General features: G+C 45.3%; 1 protein-coding gene across 1 annotated transcript in view; it reads left to right on the top strand.

Annotated features, from left to right (window-relative positions):
- The window catches only part of T265_09929 (hypothetical protein), a gene marked incomplete at both ends in the record, with an annotated part of 22287 nt that extends 8048 nt beyond the window's left edge, over nt 1-14239 (top strand). Inside the window, 2 exons of the mRNA XM_009176150.1 lie at nt 2888-3162; nt 13803-14239. Of these exons, the coding sequence (XP_009174414.1) occupies nt 2888-3162; nt 13803-14064 (537 nt within the window). The remainder of the gene's footprint in view (nt 1-2887; nt 3163-13802) is intronic.
- Between the last annotated feature and the right edge of the window lie 130 nt (nt 14240-14369).

Here is a 14369-nt window from a genome sequence, read left to right as displayed (position 1 = left end):
ATATATATATATATATATATATATATATATATATATATATATTCAATGTACACACCGGTTGGCTTGTTAAAAATGTGGGGAATTTAATGACAGTCGAATTTGTCGTCAATCCCGGGCTATTTCGAACCCAGCTGCTACCGATCTGGTTAGAGATATAATTTGCCTATGAGTACGTAAACCCAAGGTTTCGTTCCTTTATTTTGCTTCGACACATATTTCCATAAGGGAAATTCATCGGAACCACTTTTGGGTTGCATAGTGGCCGTACCTTTTGCAATAGGAGCCTTACGATAGACACCTTAATCCGTGAGAACCTCACACTAATTCGGCTTTGTTTTTACCAGCACTCATGGTACCGAACATCTAAGTTATTAACCACTCTTCAAACCTTTCGACCAAGAGAGACTGAGGGCTCTGGTGAACATCTTATGCTGGGAAGATGGTTTTCGCTGCCAGAAACAACCGTGCTCTCTATCACTTGGTATAATTGACAGGCCCTAGAAAAGCAACGGTCAGTGATACGTTAAGTGAAAAAGTGGCTCGTTAATTCACTCCGAAAAGCCGAACGCTCCGAGGAAAAGTTTAGGTGGTCTCCTGCAAACCGCCCCTAGACACAGTGCATACTGGCGAATCGCATGTAAACCCTAATTGCCCATCGGAAGAAATAAAGTACGAAGTATCCGTACTGAAACGTGAGAAGGCATCAGGACCGAACGGTCTGTACCTAGCCCTCCTCAAAGAGGGTGGAGAATCCATTGTGACTTATCCAATAAAGCTAATTGGTGCGATGTTGAGTGGAGAGAGAGTGCCTGCAGGATGGTCGTGTCGTTAGTTATTCCTGCCTTCAAAAAGGACACGTGAACGCTGTGTGAAAACTGCCGTGGCGTCACTTGCTAGCTGTGGCATCAAGGGTGCTCCCTAGTTTTATTTTCGGAAGGTTGACTGAACAGAGAGAGAGAGGGACAGATCCGTGGAAACCAGGCTGAGTTACGTCCTGCAAGAGGATGCATCGAGCATCACCCTCTGACAGATTCTGGAACAGCAACAGTGCTTCCAGCGGCCAACAGCGATGGTCTTCCTTGATCAGAGGATGCATCATCACCCTCTGACAGATTCTGGAACAGCAACAGTGCTTCCAGCGGCCAACAGCGATGGTCTTCCTTGATCGTGGACCGTCAGTCACTATCACAGTGTCTGTGAAGCAAAGATGCTCCCTTATCAATGTTTGAATTTCCTTAAGGCGCTGTACGCCAGCTCTGGCAGACGTGTTAAAGTCTGTCGGACGCTTTTATCTGAGTTCTTTATACCAAATGGTGTCGAGCAGGGTTGTCCTCTTTCACCTTTCCTCCTCAACTTCGTCATTGATACGATTACAGAAAACCCCATACCAGCCTCTAATGCTTGTGGGGTCGGAGTGCTCCCTAGGACTCAACTCACAGATATGGGCTACGCATATGACACAGCTCTTCTTTTACTTCATACTAATGTAGTGCGGACGGCGTTAAATAATCTAAATAATTTTGTGTCACGGTTTGGCATGCGTGCTGAGGAAGTCAAAAGACTACTGGTGTCTTCGGAGCATTGCCCGAGTCTGGTGGGAACACCGGATCAGTAATGCTGAAGTACACCGGATGGTTTTCGGAAGAAGTAATTCATCCGCGATAGATGGGCTGATCACATCCGTGTGCCAGTCTATCGGCTCCCTCGGAGAGCACTTTCGGTACAACCACACGAAGGGTGGAGACTAACCAGGAGAGGTCAAACAGTGACTTGACAGCGAAGTACCAAAGCCATTACCAGCAAACTCAGCTGCGCTGGTCATTGCCTGGTCCCTGGATGGGAACTCCGGGATGGGACACATCCGTGGTTAGAGACGTTGTCAGACGTGGCCCAGTCGCACTTTTATCGGCGCTCTTTCGTCCATGCGGTTGACTTCAACGCGTAGCTGTCCTCCCAATCTCCCCAATGAAAAGTCCACTGACAGCACTTTACTTAGGCATTAAAAAACGTTCAGCTGTAGTACCCTTTAGGTGCCTAAGTGCCAACAGAAGGAAGTACGAGGGCTGGGATACTGCCAGGTTGCCCAAGCCTAGAAGTCGAGGTGCAGAGGCCGGGTTCACAACCACGGGTCTTCCGGTCAGTAAATTCGCCCTCTAACCACCGAACTTTCTAGCAATAATTATATCATTTACCGTCTCCAATGCGCAGCTATCTACCAAACAGTTCCAAATCATCGATGAGCGAAACTATGGCCGCTGTAACCACTGTACACGGTTTTTACAGCCGCTACTGCTGTTACTGCTTCGACGAAACAGTCCAATGAAGCTTAGCTTGTGTATGAAAAGCAACCCGGAGACGTACTTCCGTAGTAGGGGGATCTTGTGTTGTACTGTGAGCGAATTAAAACAGGATTGATTTCACCACCTTATTGAGACATTCGGACAGAATTATGTTATTACGTTCGCAACCCTTTTTCAGCGCTACTTGCTGGCGCATGTGGTTGTTTAGATAACCCCAGTGTTCGTTGGATTTGGCGCTACTGTGAAGCAAAACCCTACATATTGCTTGCGATGCTGCATCGGCTGCCAGTTGAAAAAAAGCAATAAATATACTTCTTATCCTGAATAGGTGGTAGCAAACGACCCTGACCCATATCCGAGAATGAGATTATGGGTTGACACATTTGAAGCTTTTCGAGTTTCCCCGTAGCTGTCCTTTCAGATTACTATTATGCGATGGCTGAGTGACGGCTTTCAAGGTCACCCTGCCCATTTGGTTGTAATGGGGAGCGTCATTCAGTGTTGTGCATTGCTATTTCGGTTTCGCCCTCACCTTTATGGTACTGTTCAACAACCACGAACTGTATTGTGCCAAATCTTAAAAACAGATGCCACCACCGAATCAGCAACCTAGCCCGGGTCAACCTTTTCCTCTATCTACTGATCGCGAAGTGTCCACTATTCCTAAAGCGGATGATCCAAATGGTGGGACGTGGATATATCCCTCCGCACAAATGTTTTGGAACGCCATGCTACGCAAAGGGTGGCGGTGGCGCGATGAGGACGTCACTCAGCAGGATATGGAGCACATCATTCGTATCCACAATGTCAACAATGAATTGGCCTGGCATGAGGTACTGAAGTGGGAGGCGTTGCATGCGAAGTGAGCACTGTGCTATCATGCATCTACTTTTGTTTTCCTAACTGGATTGTACCAATGCTCAATGCCCATGAGTTTTTATCTTGAGCTCCAAAAGGATCAAAGGTTAGTTCTTTAGGCCATGACTGTAGGGTATATTGTTCGGGCTTTTCCCTGTTGTTTGACCCTGCTTAGGCCTGGGTAACCTGGTGGCATAGCGTATCTTCAGGTCGCGTGACAGCTATTCAGGAAACGGACGCGACTAGTGGGTTGTGGCCACTCCAGATTCGTTAAAATCCTCTTCTGTCTTTGTCATAACTAGAAAACTAAACGTTGCAGCTTTAACACCCGGTTCCTGGCCATCATATCACCCAAAATAAGCATGAGGGCTAAGATACTGCCTGGTTGCCCAATCCTAGACAGGATCAGTCAAGGTGCAGAGGTTGGATTCGAACTATAAACCTTCCCATCACTAAATTCGCGATTTAACCACTGAACCATTTCGAGCTCGGTCGTCGTCATCATGTACCCAAATATCGCTTTGTATTTGTTTGAATCACGTCGTTAGCTAAGTGGCCAAAGTACCGCAGTTCATGCCAGTGAGGTAGTCACTCCGGACATGATGTTTTTCGTGGCCGTGCAGAATGGAAAGCGAGATTCATTGAGGAATTGCTTAGACGCTCGCAACGATGGATTGATGCCCTGCTTTATTTCCCTTATTAAGTCACCGCTGCCCCCCTTAGCTCATGGTCTGAGTCCTTTCAAATGTACCTGTTGTAGCCACACGATGGCCTCAAAACGATGTATAATTCTCCTCCACTCATTTTTATATCATCTCTTTTCAGTGAGTGTCGATCACCAAAACTCCGCAAGTTCGCAGGCGATGCGAAAAAGTACTCTCCTCGTGCACGAATCCGGAGTGCTCTTGGGTAGGCTCATTGCATTAATGAATACACCTGTCTACTCATAATGTTCCCTTTCGCGGTTATGTGTACGGCACCTTTTGAGTGAATCGTTTTCCCTGGTTTTCATCTCACCGTCTGGATTACCGTGGCTTGGGGTATTCAGTTTTGTGACACTTTTATACGTATCCCTTAGTGTGTCTGATGCTCGGATCCGCCCCTTTGCTCTGTAAATTAGAAGGATTAATGTTACGTTTTTCGAAACCGATTGGGTCCTCATTGTCCCAGGTCAGAGGCTTTCCTGGACTTTTAACGTGCAACTTAATGATCTCTAGGTGACCAGTTTACACAAGATGGTAGCCGCAATCTGTGGGAATCAGCACCACGGTGTTGCAATACCAGATAATGGCAAGTCATCAGTTGCAACCAGGATTTTTGAACTCAGTCACGGCACCAGAACACGATGGGTGTCACCAGCATAAAAAGATTTCTGCGTCGTCATGGTTCTCTAACCATGGAAAGCAGAGTGCTAAATATTCCTCAGTAGAAACCAAAAGATATTCACTTGTACCTTGCCTTGTACCAAAACTGAAGCGACAACCTGGAAGCTTACCGCGCTCCAAAGATTGTCAAGTTCTAAAACACGGTCGCAGAAAAAAAACATTTATTTTTTTGTTTTAGTGCCTTAATTAAACAGAGGGATGATCCATTTTACTTTCGTTATCTGCAAACTGAAGGGACCTCTCAGTTTGAGCTACTTCGCACACTCAGTGGGCGAGGGGCAGAAATCATTGTGGACAAATGTTTTCCTGAGTTTGAGGCAAGTAATCAATAACACACCATATGGGGCAGATCTCTTTTGCCAAGCCCTATACTTAGCATCTAATAAACACGACCAATGCATGTTTTTATTCCTATCTGTGCGAGATGGCTCAAGTGGTTAAAGCGTGAATTTACTGACCGGAAGGTCCGTGGTTCAAACTCGACCTATGTCTCTCGACTTATCGTGTCTAGGCTTGGGCAGCCTTGCAGTATCTCAGCCTTCGGGCTTCCTTTGGGTTGCATGGCAGCTGGGCACCGAAAGGGTGTTACAGCTGAACGATTTTTTTATCTATGCGTTAGAGAAGTTGGTCGCAAAGTTTCAGGGATGTTGTTTTTAAGTAAGATGGCGACCGTATCGGCCCCTGTTCACGTCCTACCAGATACTTGCAACGGGGAAAGCGGCCATCCCGCCAGAGTAATGCATCATTCGTTATTCTGTAAAATTTCCGCAGCCTTTTCATTGATCGATACCTTCCCTTCCCTCATGGTTATTGGTGAACGAAACCTTAGTAGCTGGAACCAACGAACCCCCGTGCATGGTTGATAGCTAGTGAACTGACTGAATGACTAACCGTTCTGCATCCCCGATGGCAGCATGGCGAACACTGTTTTAGAAGATGCATTTTATTCCACTAGGCCTAGAGGTTTCGTACAGGTATTTCATTCTTCATTGGGAAGTATGACTCGTATCCGGATTAGGTCCGGTTGCTTATTCGCGTCTACGCTTGAACAATCTGGAAATGTCTTATACCTCTTTCGGGTTGTACGACAGCTGTGAACAGTTGTTGGGTTCCACATGGTTTTGTGTCAGATGTTTCGTTTTCTTGGAAAATCACTTGAAGTTTTCAATCAATTGGAAAAGGTTTGGAACCGACTGAGAAGTCATCTTTTCAGGAAGGCTTGGTAAACAATCGGTAGTTTTTATTTGGGCAATGTTTTGCTTTTACACGAATGCTTCATCAGCCTCGTCCAGTTGATTGAAAACAACTACGGACCATGTATTCGCAAATTGTCAAGTGACTAGGTTCGATTGGCAAGGCAAGAGGCGAACTGAGAGAACCACCGCATATTCAATAAAAGATGCTTGAAGCACAACATAATCCCCACATCTTTGCTGACTAAGCTACCGGACGCGTCACTTGCTTCTGCCCGAATAGCATTCTCAGCGGCCAAGTCATTCCTCAGACAAAGGATATACTTGACTACTCGGCGTTTATCTGACTGACTGGTGTCGATTTTACCTCATCAGTGCAATCCAACTACGGCTTTATGGCCTTCCAAAAATGCATAAACCAGATGTTCCGGTAAGACCGATGGTAGACGGAATAGGTTCCCCACCGCGTGTGCTGGCCAGATTATTGGCCGGTATTTTAAAACCCCTCACCGGGAAATCTAGTACTTGCATTAAGAATTCTTTACGACGGGGCGAGATGGCCCAAGTGGTTAGAGCCCGAATTTACTGACCGGAAGATCCGTGGTTCGAGTCCGACCTCCGCCACTCGACTTCCCCTGTCTAGGCTTGGGCAACCTGGCAGTATCCCAGCCCTCGTGCTTCCTTCGGGTTGCATGGCAGCTAGGCACCGGAAGGGTGTTACAGCTGAACGCTTTCTTTCTTTCTTCTTTCTTACAACTTTGTCAACAAAGAAGTGGGAGTCACCGTTAACCAGATGACATCCTGGTAAGTTTCGATGTGAATTCGTTATATACAAATGTGCCAAAAGGGGACTCTTTAGAAATAGCCAAGCGACTGCTGTTAGCGGACACCACCCTTTCGGAACGGACACAGCTTACGGTAAATGAAATAGTGGAAGGCATAAAAGCATGTCTGAATCTCACCCACCTCGTCTTTGACTCAGTGGTTTATACTCAAGAACAAGGTCTAGCAATGGGATCTCCAATATCCCCGGTTTTGGCAAATATATTTATGGAAGAATTTGAACAGAGAGCTTTAGCCGGATTCCCACACCCACCTAAGATATTCTGGCCTTATGTAGGTGACACTCCCGTCATGATAAAACGAGACAACTATCTGAATGAACTGAGTCCACATATCAAATTTAGTATGGAGATAGAGTCAACCTCGGGTACGCTGTCCTTTTTAGACTGCATGCCACCTAAGGTCGGGGGAAACTAAAGACTAGTGTACGAGAAGCCAACCGACACTGGGGCATTTTTGAACTATTCGTCTACCCATTCGAAATCGGTATTCGCCAGTATTGCCTAATCAATTTTTAAGCGTGTAAGGGACCTGTGCTCAGAAGAAACTGATCTGACAGCTGCCCAAATTGAAGCTAACTTGATTAGGCGTCAGATGCGAAGAGTGTTGGTACCGGCAGCGAAACCCAACAGGGAATGGATCGGGACCACTGTTATTCCATATAAATCAGGGACATCGGAGGTCATTCGAAGGATTCTAAACACGACCAAAATGAGAGTAGCTTTCCAGAGGGGTAACACTGCGCTCTGCATTGGTGCAATTTAAGGATCGCCTCCCGACAAACAACGAAAGACTGTGTCCACAAAATTAAGTGTAACGACTGCACTAAGGTCTATATAGGACAAACGACCAGGGAACTTCAAACCAGAGTCGGAGCGCATAGTAGGAAAATAAACAGGCCGCCGAGAAACGCAATCGCAGTACACGCATTGGACACGAAATAGACTTAGAAGGACCAGACGGACTTAGAAGACCTAGACTTAGCCGAGGCGGTAGAAATCGCCAAGCATCCCAGTGTTAACAGAATAGAAGGCGTGGAACTGGCAAGCGTGTGGAGAACGGTCTTGGGTCAATCGAGGCAATACGTGTTGGCATGGGATTATCAGAGGGAAGAGTAGTCATCATCTGGATTCCACTTAACCTTATGCACCTCCCCTCCCCCCAGTTAAATTGTCGCAACATTCACACGCCTACGATGATCAAGGGAAATCTACCAATGGCGCCCGAGGTGAATCATCAATTCAAGCACCCTGAAGTGGAAGATTAAGGAACAAAAAGCGATCGAAACTAATTTGAAACTCATCCAACCCATCAGTCCAATATTTTGGTAGCCACACTAGCCGACAAGAGCCGTTAATTGACACTCAACACTAATCTAGTGTGATAATCTGAAGATGACTTACTGATTGATTCCCCGTCTGTCTGGCCAATTTGGTGACCTCTTCACTTGGCTTTTGTGTCAAAAGCGAAACGTTACCCAAATAAGAACTACCGATTGTTTACCAAGCTCTTATGAAACGGTAACTTCTCAATCGGTTCCAAACTTTTTCCAATTAGTTTACTAAGTGTTTTGGTTACAGTGCGCGAGAAAAGAGGTGTGTCGCAATGTTGCCATCATTCATTCACCGGTATCAAATATTTGTCTCGCCTGCCCCTAACCCTCCTGTTAGAAAACTTGGCAGACGTTTTAGCGTTGATGTCAGACGTCCATGATTATTTTGCATGTCTCAGCACGGGGCTCTTGGTATCGCAGGATCGGGATGTAACGGTGAAAGTGTGGCACTTCCCGCGCCAAGAACAACTTATAGCTGATTCCTCTTTTGGATGGATGAGAAATGACCATACGGTGGCGGTGGTGTAGCAAAGTGACAACATTTTGTCATGGTGAGGAGGCGGCATGATCACCGGGACAGTCAAGGAAACTACGGACTACAATCAGATCACGTGTTCTTTGTCGTATGAGGGGATTTGAAAGCTTTTATTTGAGCTGTCTTCCAGTGAGTGAAGTCGATCTATGTTGAAAGTCCGAGAAGTATCAGACAAGTGCTTCACCCTTGTTAGACATCGCCAGCTCTGCGCGTATCACTAACCTCCAGGGAGATTCAGCCTCACAACTTCTCGGCTGTTGATTGAAGACCAAACCGTACGCCCACGAGCGGCTGATTGGCAGTGTGATATAGCGCAACTTATCCTTCGATGATGAAATTCACACCACGTAGTCTCTTTTTCATAGGCTTCTCGACGACTTCTCAGATGGAAGGCTCATGTTACTTGCAGATTACTTCTCTTTCGGACCTTCCTATAAACTGTATGAGATTTGGAAATTTTCTGTAGTGCTCCTGTAAGCGGAGTCAACCTGAGCTCACTGCAGAACGTTTCAGTCCCCATCGCTATACCGAAGGATGCCAGTTCGAATCATTCTGGAGATTCGTGATATGCGCACTGCTGCTGATGGAACAGAGGTACGGTGCTTCTCGACTTTTCGTCTCAGACTGACATCACTTAATGGGCGAGAGGATTGTGCGTTTGTTACTAGAAACGATGATTATATTAGCAGCAGTAGCATGCGAAATTTCTGGGCAACAGACAAGGCAGCAGCCGTCAACCGTACATGAGCAAATATGTCGATAACTTGACAGCCTGACTCTTGTCAGGAATTCCCATACGGAAGATGAAGACTCATTAGAAACAGAAAACAAGTGTTAACGGATACCCGCGTAGCTATGATGTTGTATTTGTCCGAGATGCTGGGGCCTCAGTGATAACTTTCGGGGGAACGACTCAGATTACAGTTTGTCCAGTCGGCGGCCAGCTGCTACTCAGGCGCTTGTAAATATTCCACCAGGTAACACAAGCCTGGAGTTGGACACCCCCTTCTGTCCCTTTATCCGGGCCAATCCGCGTAATCCAGGGTTGTTGTGTTTGATTACGTTTGGCTACACCCACCTAGCCACCGGTTTTATATCCGTATGCCTTCCTGCNGTGCTTACTGAGTTCCATGTATGGCTTCCTTTAAATCTCGATTAACTTGGCTACAGACCGATGGATTATATAATTAAGAACGTTTATCATATACGTAGATGCGCCAACCTTCAAATCGTACTTTAGGTACTTAATTAAACGTCTTTGGGCCTAGGCGCTGTTGTATAGTACCGGAAATAGTTCTGGTCTCCCATTTTTGGATTCCATGTTAATTTTCTTATCCTTTTGATGAGAAACACAGGTAGGCTGGAATTTAAAGTCACCGTCAAAACAACTCGAGTCTTGTCGTATGTCTTGGTGTAGTTGTATTCGCGTTTTTAACTTAATCAATTTGATATCTGCAGCAAGCCATTTTATGCCATAACAAGCTAAGTGGAGAATCTGAACGGTATTCGTTGCTTACTTGTTGAACTTATTCATTGAATCGGTGTCGGCCTCATGGACATCGTGATCTAATAGGTAATTTGTAAAATTCCAAACTTCCCTCAATGTGAAGATGCGAAAAAGTGAAAAAGTATGAAACTCGTCGTCCTATCCTTGCAAATATGATCTGATCGATGATGGTCGTTCAGCTGTAACAGCTTTTCAGTGCCTAACTGCCATCCCATCCGAAGACTACACGAGAGCTGAGATTATGTCAAGTTGTCTGGGCTCAGACAGGGGCGGTCGTGATCCTCGAGGTAGGATTGGAACCGCGGACTTTCCGGTCAGTAAGTCCACCCCATAACCAATGATCTCCATGCGGATATATTTGTTGTTCGCGCAATATATCGATACAACTGCATCGTTGAGGTTAATATGAACGTCGTACTCAGCTCCATCAAACAACGCAGTGGAAGTGAAATGAGTGGTCCACAAGTAATGCTCATATACCTGAACCGGAGTGTATACCAATGCATGAGGTGGATATAATCCAGGCACAATGTCTGAATGTCCTGAATAGTGGATCGCAGAATTAGGTAGCTGGGCCGGTCTATAGCTACTCCAGCACACCCTCAACAGACTGTCTGAACAATGTCAAGATATTTTTATTAACTATTGCAACCACAACTGATCACACAAGTTACTCAATCTCTCTCAGGCTGGGTACGTGGTGGAAACATTTTCCACCGGTGACCTATACCATCACAAAAAATGTAACCAAATGTGAACTGTTTACGCTTTCATTAAAACACTGGCAAAATTGTCTGCGAAACGTAATAGGCTGCATTTTCTCCCAGCCAAACGTATACGATTAGTTACTTTGTCCTGAATAGGCACTCCTTTGCTGCTGGGTGATAAGCACAAAATCCACAATCTACACAGTGACTTGCAATCGGAGCGCTTTGACAGTTTCGAATATAGGATCGTGTCAAACTACCCTAAGAAATAAGACGCATTTGGTTTCCGTAGTTGGACTCAGGACATGGAACGGAGCAAGTTGACAAATCATGTTTAGAAGTTGAAGAACGGTGTGTGTATGCGGAAAAAACGGCCTACGTTGGCTAACCAGCCATAGGGCGTAAAAACGGGGGAGACGAACTGGGCAGTTCCGGTTTAAAATTAGGCTACTCATGAGTAGTTGACGAACACTCGTGTTTCACGACTGCATCATGTGCGATGGGAAGTCAACATCACTGGCGTTTGGAATTCACGTAGGTCCGTCCACATGGGTCCATAAAGCCGGGGAAGCTGATGGGCAGACGTCTATCGAACCGTTGTTACATCAGGAATGGCCGATTTAGCTTCAAATGTATCCGAACAATTTCCACATTGGCAATCTGGAGTGTTCAGCTAGACTGTGGTGCTCACACTTATCGGCCTCCTTCAGGCGTGAGACAACCCAAAAATTTCTTTCCGTTTCACGAAGACTGCAACTAACTCATACTCCATGCAAATAGTTTAATCTACTTCTCAGAATATAATAAAAATATTTCATTTGGTGGGCAGTTGAAGTCGCATGAAGTTCCATTCATAAGTTTTTGAAAATTCGTGACTACACTAGTGCACTGTCACTCTTCGAAAAGAGCAGAAATTGAATAGTCGAACATATGAAACCAAAAATCCTTTAATTTTTAATTGGGCCCTTACCTGGTTCACTAACCCATTTTATCCTCGGTGAATAGCTATCTGCTTGTTTAGTACATATACAGTCGATCTTTATGGACCTTTCACATGCGGTCAAATTCATACTATCCCATGCAATAGGGGTGTGTAGTGGGTATGGTGTTCATTTTGCACGTCCATATTTATAGAAGCGGCGATACCAGCTGTCAGCGAAGGAGGGCCCGTCCAAAAAGGTTAACTTCAAAAACCGCGCAATGCAGTCATCAATGCCTTGTTTGTTGACCGCATCTGCTATGAGCACTAGCAGCAAGATTGAGCCTCTGTGCATTACGCTTGCACCCTCGGACCGGTCCTCCATTGGCTTTTTGTCATAATTCTGAGTCTCAAGCAGCATCTAGGAATAAAATTCTATACTCATACTATATTGTATACTATATTCTATACTCGTACATCAAAGACTCAACCTTTGAATACGTCGGTAAATGCCCCCCCCCCAGGCAACCGGGATTCACCATTCACCCGCACTGCCTCCTCCATGCCATCATCCGGAATGCGGGTTGATTGCATAGCCTGCCGATACGGTAGACCTAACGTGACAAGAAAAACCGAATGAAAAAGACCACTGACACCCAACCATGACTTCGCTCCCCCACCGAGTTATTCCCATTTGCCAAATACTCTCATTTGCATACGAATTCAGTTTTGACGATAGGCTCAACTGAATCCAGCTGAATCTCTTGTTCAATAATACCATCAAAACCGAATTCGTATGCAGGTTACAGTATTTTGCGAAATGGGTTTGTTTTTCCTCTACATAAATTCGACCAATTTAACTAAGTAACCTTAGCGGACCTGCAACTTCCTCGGAGAGATGCATACGAATCAGTTTTGACGATAGACTCAACTGAATCCAGCTGAATCTCTTGTTCAATAATACCATCAAAACCGAATTCGTATGCAGGTTACAGTATTTTGCGAAATGGGTTTGTTTTTCCTCTACATAAATTCGACCAATTTAACTAAGTAACCTTAGCGGACCTGCAACTTCCTCGGAGAGACAATGCCTGGAAGCTGAGTGGCTTTGCTAGGAGATATCACAAGGAGCATAAAGGAAGAAGTGAGTTCAAGAAGGTAATTATTCTCAAAATGAGTCGATGTTGACTTGAGTTTCGAACAGGTCATCAGAAATGTTTCACCTGTTGAAAGTGTGCGGCAAATACATAAAGTATATTGCCCGCTTTATGCTTTTGAGGCCTATTGGTCAGGTCGAAACATAGTTCCGGAGATTAGATTTATTTTCCCTTCCTTTTTGAAAGAACTATTGGTCTGCTTACTAAGTTGTTTGCAAACGGCTATCCCCTAATTCTCCCACTGCAACCTCCGCAACCTTCAATGACTTTGAACCAACCTCACAATGATGCGGGAAGTGATATACCGATATTAGCAACTTCCACCATATCACCTAACTAGCTGATCGTCCGGCCTGCCTCCGCACTGCATTTTGTCTGTTCAGTTACTCATTCGCCCAAAACTCAAGCGGAGCCGAGAACATGTGCGAATCAACAGAAAGTCTTCGCCAAATTTTTTTCTCAGTTTGGTTGTATTGGACAAACGTGGTGTTACTTTCGCGAACCACACTTATTCGCAAACTAATTTGGGTTTAACGGAATACTTAACTCAGTCGCAGCCGACTCTCTTTTTCTAAAATATTTTCCCCATTGAATGTACTGCACGAAGGCCATCTTATGTTTTAGTTCGCACGACAATCGAGATATCGCGGTACATTGTCCACATGGAAAACATTACCCATAGGACTGCTTTTGCAGAGATTTCAGCAAGTCGGTAGGTACTCTTCTCTCCAGGGTGCTACGTTATTCAGACCAGTCCCTGCAGTTTTATCACAGGCATAGTTTACTCAAGGAACACGTGGTGACACTGACGTTAACCAGCTTTGCAATTACTTTGAGCCTTTTCTTGCTTGTCGGGCCCACTTCTTTTATAGGAAAGTGTCGATCAAATGAGTACATCAAAGCTAATTGGACCCGGCAGTTATGTCAATAATTTTGAAGGTGTACGCACTTCGTGGCACTGTCTCTGGGATTATATGATATTAGACGTGGCCCAAGCGTTTCAATATGGCACAGACGCACTTCCTATAATATAGACGTGCTTGTTATCCTTTTTACTTTTTTCAGGTACGAATTGCCGTTTGACAGGCATGACTGGATCGTGGATCGATGCGGCCGAGACGTTCGCTACGTGATTGATTACTACGATGGTGGCCCTGTAGACGAGCACGGCCGTTTCACCCTTTTGGATGTCCGCCCTGCCCTTGACTCAGTGGAAGCAGTATACGACCGGGCTAGGGTAGCTTGGATGAGATTTCGTTCTCCAGAACCACCAGTACCTCGTGATCCGTCGTTGGATAGCCCTAGCAACCAAACTCCAGCTGTTTGAACCGTGATCCATTGCACTTCCTATCCTTTCTGTAGATACAGACAGTACTCCCAAGAAATAGGGTGTTTTCAGTATGTTAGTTATTGAACTGGAGCATCATTCTGTGGCCATATTGGACCATTGAGATCCTTGACTACATACACCGATGCTTATCAGGCTAACTTAGCAAGATTACTCGGATTTCTTTCTTATCATTATTTGTTTTGACAGCTGAGATGGGGGACTGACATCACAAGGAGACGAACTGGATTGATCTGGCCTCTGTCTAAGACGCCAAGAGATGATGCGAATTCGATTGTGTTACT

This window comes from Opisthorchis viverrini (genome assembly GCF_000715545.1).
Source record: "Opisthorchis viverrini unplaced genomic scaffold opera_v5_322, whole genome shotgun sequence".
Taxonomy (NCBI): domain Eukaryota; kingdom Metazoa; phylum Platyhelminthes; class Trematoda; order Opisthorchiida; family Opisthorchiidae; genus Opisthorchis; species Opisthorchis viverrini.
This window is presented reverse-complemented; position numbering and strand designations above follow the sequence as displayed.